Source organism: Trichoplax adhaerens, genomic scaffold (genome assembly GCF_000150275.1).
Source record: "Trichoplax adhaerens TRIADscaffold_14 genomic scaffold, whole genome shotgun sequence".
Lineage (NCBI taxonomy): Eukaryota > Metazoa > Placozoa > Uniplacotomia > Trichoplacea > Trichoplacidae > Trichoplax > Trichoplax adhaerens.
In genome coordinates, this window is record NW_002060956.1 from 1515068 (window position 1) to 1524670 (window position 9603).

Consider the following 9603-nt stretch of genomic DNA (forward strand, 5'->3'; position numbering starts at 1 on the left):
TTTGCTCAATAAATAAACACTGTCGATAAAGTTCATAAATAGTATTTATTCTCCTAAGTTACGAAATTAATTAGGACAATAAATTTAGCCATATACAGGAATATAGCGCTTGAATTCAATTCGAAATATACATAATAGAACACAGTAATAAATGTATCAAGTTATGTGTAGTGTAATGATGTTCTGGAACTGTTCTGTGTTAACAGAAAGTATCATACTACCATCAAAAAGTAGAGCGGCTGTATATACAACGACATTACTAGGGATAGTTTAGACCAAGATATACCAAATTGGTTTCTAAATTCAACTTTATGCCTTCTTAATATCAAATTTTATCTATCCAGTCCAAGTGAGATTTTACTTTGCTTAATTTTTATCTTATTCAAATTGTATCAATGCTAAAATAATTTACTACATACTATTAAGTATAAATCTTAAAATAAAGGTTACTCTTGCCGTAAGATTACCCTTTAAGTTTGTTGCATTTACTTAGACTAGTTAATTCTTGTGCAATTAGTAGTGACGGCACTATAAACGTTGGGATCAGCTTTCAATTTACAAAGATTTTTGCGAAAGCGTCTGCAGTAAAATAAGGTCGCTACTCGAATTGAATATATTTGCTGATTTCAGTAAGTAGATATGTTTACACCCATGTAAGTATTTGATTAGAAAAAATAATTTTTTGAAATAATTCATTTCGTCTTTATAAATTTTAATCAATACGATAAGTAAAAAAGTATGTTGCTATGAGTCATTTCTAAATTATTAATTAGCAAAGCAAATGAGCAAAGGAGTCATTCATCCAAACTATGCAATCCTTCCTCCAAAATAGCTTCTTAGTTACATTATAATGATGAATACATGATGTATAAAAGAAATCAATATTGTACAAGAAGTCATAAGCGATAATTTCCGTTTATTCCTACTCACATACTAAATTTGAACAGATTTAAACATAGTTAATACTATTAAAAGATGCCCAACAAAAATAAAAGGTAATACATTGATGTCATAAATTTTGATGGAATGACAGGCAATCATTAAATTTTACAAATGACATTTCTCATAACTTAACAAAATGTGCCTACTCGGATTATTTTGATGCACTAGCAATTCTATTGAATACAAGAAAGCTTAATTCTAACTTAATCCCTATTTTAGACAGTTTAGTTGATGTTGTTAAATGTCTAGCACTCCAATCAGCACGTTACATAAGTTCCTACAGATCAGTATATCAGATTTAACAAATGTAGGCTATTCATAAAACGTTAATACTAAATTATTAGAAACGCATTGACGATACAAGTTAATCGGTGAATCAATTTGATTTGCGAAATTAAAAATTTTAGGAAATTTCAATTCAATGATAGTAAATTTCTGACTTGTACGCCACTAACCCTCATTTGATCTAATTGAAAATAACAAAAGTAGACGAAAACATATTATCCTATAAATATTATTATGTAATTTTCTAAAAGGTTTAAATTAGATAGAAAAATAAAACATAAATATCATATTAATAATTTAAGCAATAATACTATTTTGTGATTTCGAAATGGTTGTAGTTTCGGAATGCGATAAACCTTTACTATGGCAACAGCCAAGTTTTCTATAAAATCGACGAAATAATCGTGAGGATAGTAAGGAATAAATGATAGGATTAAACGCTGCGTTGGCGAATACCAAAAAGAAACAAATTGGAATAATACCGTGATGAATTCGCATATTTGAATCTTGTATTAATATTACAATAACAGTAAATGGAAGAAAAGCAATAAAACTAGTCATCGTAATGAGGACTACTAATAATAAAATGCGTTTCTCGCCTGATGAACCAGATTCTACAGGTCTAACAGCCATTCGTGTTTTACGTATATGGTGTGCAATAGCTAGGTATAAAGCGATCATGATTAAATATGACAAGCACATGATAGCAATCGTTATAAATACCATAGATTTCAATAATATATCATGAAAACTACCAACGTAACATAAATTTACAAAAATATTATAACTGTCACTACCATCATAGTCGATAAAAAATCTTGATCTAATAGTAATTATGAGTGAAATGGATATACCAATGAGCCAACATAGAACAACGATTATTTTACTACGATTAAGATCGATTTTGTATCTACTATTAATGAATACGAAAGTAATATAACGATCAATAGCAATAAATAATGTTATAATGTGCGACATGGTTATACTGACGGCTAATAACATTCTAGCGACAGAGCATGCTGGGCTGATTAACCATAAATTTGTTCGATTGGGCATACGATTATTGCCCATGCTATAGAGTTTAGGCTTATTAGTAGCATAATATGCGTCACTTGCTACAACCAGTAATAAGTACAGTGAGCCACATAGATCGGCGACGGCTAAATTTTTAATTAAAAAAATGGAGACACGATTTAATTTAATGGTTGTTTTCTTAACAGTTCGAGGTTGATGAGTATTACTGGCAGGAGCTTGAGTGGTATATGGGCCAACTCTAACTGATATTTTTCTTAATTTTGCTCTTTGAAGTATGACATATAAGTTGGATAGGATACCAATACATGATAGACACCAAGCGACGCTTTTAGCGGTAATATTATCCTCAAGTAAAGAGTAAGTCTCAACCATGACGAAAGTAACTTGTTACCTTCAACTTGAAGAACTTTAATGGTCGTCGAATAATTTTATAGGTAAACAAAATTGAACATTAGCCTCGATAGAATAAGTAGCCAGAAAGCTTGATAGAGTACAGATCGTTCGACTGCCACAATGTTGGTTAATGCATTAGCTTAAATAGTATAGGATTAATATATCCAAAATGGTTTCTTTTGGAGCTAATATCAGTTGATTGCGACTACTACACAATACTTCAGACTACTACTATCTAGGGTATCAAAAATTTTATTTAAGCAAAATGAAGTGGATATGATCAAGAAATCACATTATAATGTGGCCAAGCTGAATCAAAATAAAAATGCATATAACACCAAGATGTGTCTTATGTAGTGATACTACGGTTTCCTTTTTTTCACCTTTAACTTGTAATCGTTGATGTTCTCCTCGTTGTAAATAATTAGTAAACATTAAAGTTACAGCTACTGCTTTTTAAATAACTATCAAAATTGAATCAATAACGATGTTTCAAGTATGATGTGTAGTATTTACTTTACATTCATAAAATTGATGATAGCTTGATTGATACCAACTCAACTAAATAGAAATGTTGAGATAATAAAAAATCGACTATAAATTATTGGCTAGGGATGAATTATATCTTCATCAACTGGCAATCATTGGACAATAGCTGAAATTTTGGATATCAGTTGTTGTTGTTATCAATTTTAAATCAGACAAAGCCATTGTCTCGTTATAAAATCCCGAATACACTGATATAATCAGCCGATAGTATAGTAGTAGTAATAGCCAATGTATTATTATCGTAATTTGCTGTTAGCTTAATAGCAGATTTGACCATCAAATTTCATGAAAGAGGACGTTTTATGATGATATTAAAGGTATATGCAGGTGATATTTTAATTGAATATGAATAATGATTGTGATAGATACAGTATTGAGTAAAAAATTGTAATTGTCGAATGGGCTAATCAAGTTATGTAATCAACTGAGTGGTATAAAATTACTCTACCAGAAATGTTTCTATCTAAACATTGCCTAGATACCGTAGCAACGTATCACGTAGACGATAGTTGAGTAAATCGTTGTTTAATCTTCACTATAATTATATACTATGAAGAAGCGAACTGAGTTTGTACATCACACCAAGATTGAATTAAGAAAATTATCAATTATAGATTGATTTGATAATGCAAGATAAATATCGCTGAATAAATGTCATTAATTAAAACCGTTATTCTAGACGGATTTATCAGTAGAAGAAGATGGAATACTAATACTAGCTTTTAATTCTTTTAGCCATTTAATCGAATACGTAACAAAATGAAATAGAAGACACTGATCGGTCTCCGTGATAAAGAGGAAAACTTGCCGCAGTTATCAAACCTTGGCAAGGAATTGATAATTAAGACAGCCGATAAGCAGATATTATCATTTTATTTATATTTATTCTTTTCCATCAAAGTTATTGTACCGCGACGATCTAGCTTTGACCATTTATTGCTCCTTTGACTACGTTTTCTAAGTGGTGTACACTATTGTCTACTAAAGTAATAACAAGTACAGGTCTTCTTGGAGTAAATATAATTTTACAAAGCTTATTTTTGTTTTCATGTGTTGTATCTTCCTACTTTAGTGATGTATGAAGCGGTAACAATATATCCAATTTATCATTATTTATTTTAATGTATCATAATAGCTTTCAGTCTCTGGTTTAGTTTAAAAATTGAATAATTGTAACCGGAGGAAAAGTTGTTGTCAAATTTTTGACTAAGATAAAAGAATCGTCATGACCTTACATATTATATTGGATAAACTTTCTCGTAATTCTATTGAAGAATGATATTGTTTTAATATATCTGTCTTGCATCCTTCAGATTATTGTCAAGTTTTAATGGCATAATTTGTCCATGCGCTATTTTTCGATTTTCGTTATAAAAATGATCGAAATATTAAGCAATTATAACATCGATGAATTCAACTGTAGATTGCGAAAGGAAGTATCGGAAAGTGATCTTATATTGATTACAGTTGGATTCAATTTTTGAATGCCGTAGGCTTAATGATTACGTAAGATTTTAAAAATTGGACTTACGTTTGTCAATTTTATCTGCTATTAACTTAAAATCTCTAGAATGAATATCTGTGAGTGTTACAGTAAAATTGATTATGAGAGAAACAACAATGGCGGTCCAGTACTGTAAAACCAATCATGTCGAATCATTTAGTTTGACCGACCATCAATCATAGCTAAAACAATTTTAACGTCATTTTAAGCCTTAAGCTGCGGTAACTCAATAGATACGTAAGTCAATAACAACAGAATGAATTACATTGTCATGACATTGCATACTCGTACATAATACTAAATAATGCATTTCAACATCACTTTCCTTGGAAAGGATTACACTGACTACCTAAAGATATGTATCATTATGCTGTACTTGCATGCATGGTCTTCTATCAAAAAGCCCCTTGTAGTCTACGGTAGTTTCTCAATGATTATATACTCCATGTACAGATGCCGAAAAGTATTATTCTTTGAATCACGGTATTATGTACAACTAACAATAGTGCCATAATGACTATCATCGCTATGGAAAACATTTAACTCTCTGTAAATTCTAAAAGGATAACTCTACATATAGTAGTTTGACATAATAGATTGTATTAGTCAAAGAGCTTTTCAATACCGCTAAATGGTATAAGTGATGAATTTTTTTAGACGAAAGCCTGTAGTTTATAGGTATTGGGCATTATTACTAAATTGTTTTTTTACATGGGTATTCAACTATTTTATGAATCAACCCTTTGATTCAAATTTTTTAACGCTGTCCCATCCCAGTAGGAGGGCACTTTATTTTTTTGTATGCCGCACTTTATTGCTACTGTATACCAAGGATCAATATTCGTATAAATACTTACTCGCATATCCGTACCGTCTATGCTCTTATTCTGAATTCATTTGTTCAATAAAATGACTCAATGCATTCAGACTACAAAATTTGCTATTATATATTATTATAATTACTTTCAATTTTATTTTTGTAATTTGATATTGATTAGTTCGTTATGATAATAATATTTAAATTGCAAGATTACCACGATTAATTTTTACATACGTTTTACAATTATCATCCGTCAACGAATATTTTCTGTCTGAATAACATTGACCTTGTAAAATGGGAATACCAATACATTAATAGCTATAGAAACATGCGTATAGTAAAATTAACTTGATTTTTATTTTTTTCTTCCGGTTAAATTAAAAATGTTAGTTGATAACGACATCATCGATCGTTAAGCCTATAATTTTCTACTTTAATATTTTTTGTGTTCACAATATCAATGAATAACATCGCATGATTAAAGTAGCCGTAAGCTATTATAATAAAATATCTATACCGTTACAAGCACAAGATGTCGACGGTGGCAATACGTAGATGCGCTATAATATTGAATTTTGCCGTATACAAAAAAATATTTTAATACCCTTATATGTCACAGTCATATCTCATTGCATACCGGCATTTGTATTAAATCAATAATGGCATTGTAGGAAATGATATTGCATAACATAAGTAAAGTATTCTGTAGTTATTATTTAAGCTATCTACCCGAACTTATGAAGTATCCTGTAACAATTTGACAGTTATGTCATTGTACTATTAAATGCAGCATCTTGCAATAAGCTTCGTAAGTATTGGATAGGATAATGCGACAACTATATACAAGAATTAGATGTAGTTTGATATACAATACCTTACCTTCTCGATACAGGCTATAATTACTTTTCTCATTATTGAAATCTTGAAGTATGAACTTACAGTTGATAATAGCAGCAGCCAGTAGAGTATTTTGTCCGAAAAATAGATTCTTCAGATAAGTTTTCGATTAGTCTCGATGTTGGACCTCATAAGGCTATAACCCTTCATCGCAAGTTCTACTGGTAAAATAGAACTCTCGACAATTGATCGATGTCTTAAATTGATAACTTAGACGACGATCCATCGATACGATAAATGCCATCGATTCTCAGGTAAGTAAAGTTAATATAACGCAAATACAGGATCTTAACGGAAACTCTCTGTTTAAGCCCCTTTAGGCAAACAACAAGAAGTGAATTCAATCTACAGGACAGGATACACTGTCGATAAGGCAAGTTCAATGATGCCAATATCCAAGAGTCTTGTTTATTCAGGACCGTTTATGGAATAATATACCTTTGTTAGTAACTATATCTGTACAATAGCAAGATGATATGCTTTAGCATAAGAACCGATGTTATCAACCTCTCTTGCGCTTATAGGTCTCATCAACAAACATTACCATGGTCCTATCAAGAAATGATCTACCATATTATTCAATCTCAACAATGGTGAAGAGCGTAAAAAGAATAAAGTAGTCTCTATCATCGCCATCTATCACGTACAAATGATAAATTGTATGATCCTGTGCGCCGCGAAATATAAAAGAGGATCGTGTTTTAGATCTGTTAAAAGAAAGCGATTATTGTATTTTCGGTAAAGTTTTCGCTTATTACAGATATTCAATGACATGACGGAACGTAGTTAGAAAATAGAATTCGTTTTTTTTCAAGTTATTCACGCACACACGTGTATCTCATGACATTGTAGTGGACGCGATGTGGGCCCGTATTTTCAGAATACGGAGAATTGGTGAGTCAAAATGGATGAACTTGCAATATAAATGAAAGATGACAGATGAGTCATCTCATGTGATTGATCAGGCCTGGAAAGTGTAACAAAACCTGTTCTACTAACTGTAATCAGAGTATAGATCATTCAGATCAAGAATCTGAGATTTTGAGCTTTCCTTTGCTTTAGTCTACTTTATTTGGAAGGCCAAGCCAAACGCGATATCATACTGTACACATGTTATCGAGACATAAGAACTGTGACAACAAATCAGCTCTAGTACGAACATAACTTTAATACCATATCCTAATGCACGTGAACATTTGTAGCATGCGATCTTAATCTACAGTGGTACAGTAGATAAGGTTTAGATAAGCCGTAAATAGTATTGTGCGATATCTAGGATTCCTCACGTTCTATGGCGAGTACACTACAAGGTAACAAGCAGTAGTTTACAGGACAGGCAATGTTGCGACACAAGTAATTTTTTAATAGCAGATTTCATTACTGATTCTCTACCGATTGAGATACTGCGTAATAGTACAACAAGCTCTGACAGACAAGGAAAACTTCTTACAACAGCAGATCTTAGAAAAAGAAGGAGTAAGAATAACAATAACAGAAAAGCAATAGCTGCTTCAATACGTTATCTAACTTGTTGACAACAACAGTTTATCTAATAGCTTGACTACATATGGCAACGAAAAATAAATAAACTTGATTTCAAGTTAAAGATGACTGAGTTCAAAGAAAGAGAGATGGAATTATCGATGCAGGATGATAGTGAAGAGGATTCAAATGAAACAAGACAAGGACTCCTACGCAGAGAATTTCAGCTTGCACAGAATAAATAAAGAGCTGATACGTAATCATAAAATGACTCATTCGTCTTGATTGGATTGATGACAGGGAATCGCTACAGTATAATTATGGGATGCAAGGGTAGCTGACATGGGGCCATAAAATGATTCATTCCCAAGAATGATGAGCTAAGTGCCGTCAATAGGAAAGAGTCACTTTGGATGGTGATTTACTTAGCTACTTATTCATCGTCTGTCCACACTAAATTGGCTACTAATAGCTTGACTACACATGGCAACGAAAAATAAACTAGCTTTCAAATTAAATATGCCTGAGTTCAAAGAAGGAGAGATGGAATTATCGATGCAGGATGATAGTGAAGAGGACTCAAATGAAACAAGACAAGGACTCCTACGCAGAGAATTTCAGCTTGCTCAGAATAAATATAGAGCTGATACGTAATCATAAAATGACTCATTCGTCTTGATTGGATTGATGACAGGGAATCGCTACAGCATAATTATGGGATGCAAGGGTAGCTGACATGGGGCCATAAAATGATTCATTCCCAAGAATGATGAGCTAAGTGCCGTCAATAGGAAAGATTCACTTTGGATGGTGATTTACTTAGCTACTTATTCATCCTCTATCCACACTAAATTGGCTCCTCTGTCATCATGGATGAATACAGTGCGTTTTGTCGACAGTAAGTCACTGACATATCACTGGAAAATGATTCGTTCTCAATAGGCTCTACCTCCTTCATTGAAAATGAACGACTTCAGAAAGACAGGTTAACTATTCTAGCATCTCCTATCTAACCTTGACCCTCATGTTATCCTTGATCAATAGTATGCATTTCGTCTAGTATCTGCCTAGTTCAAGCTGGGCGCAACTGTACTACTGTACGTACGTATGCGTCAATGAGGTCAAGAATCATTTCAACGGTAACATGTCCACTCTTCATTCGTCCCAAATCGATTGTCATTGGACTCTTCTGTCATCATGAATCATCTCAACATAGATAGGGTGGGCATGCAAAATGATTTATTCTTAATGAACGATATGCCATTGTATTATAAAAATGAGGGAAAATGAAAGATATGCCACTATATTATAAAAATGAGGGAAAATGAACGATGTGCCACTATATTTAAAAATGATTTATTCTTAATGAACGATATGCCACTATATTATAAAAAAGATTTATTCTTAATGAACGATATGCCTCTATATTATAAAAATGATTTATTCTTAATGAACGATATGCTACTATATTATAAAAATGAGGGAAAATGAATGATATGCCACTATATTTAAAAATGATTTATTCATAAGGAACGATATGCCACTATATTATAAAAATGATTTATTCTTAATGAACGATATGCTACTATATTATAAAAATGAATGATTTATTCTTAATGAACGATATGCTACTATATTATAAAAATAAGGGAAAATGAACGATATGCCACTATATTTAAAAATGATTTATTCTTAA

The 9603-nt window shown here is 31.8% G+C and overlaps 1 protein-coding gene across 1 annotated transcript; it reads right to left on the minus strand.

Moving 5' to 3' along the window:
• Window positions 1-1524: 1524 nt before the first annotated feature.
• On the minus strand, window positions 1525-2634 carry TRIADDRAFT_60281 (uncharacterized protein; the record flags this gene model as incomplete). Its single annotated transcript, XM_002116275.1, has 1 exon — window positions 1525-2634. The coding sequence occupies one exon, from the start codon at window positions 2632-2634 to the stop codon at window positions 1525-1527; it is 1110 nt and encodes a 369-aa protein (XP_002116311.1).
• Window positions 2635-9603: the final 6969 nt, after the last annotated feature.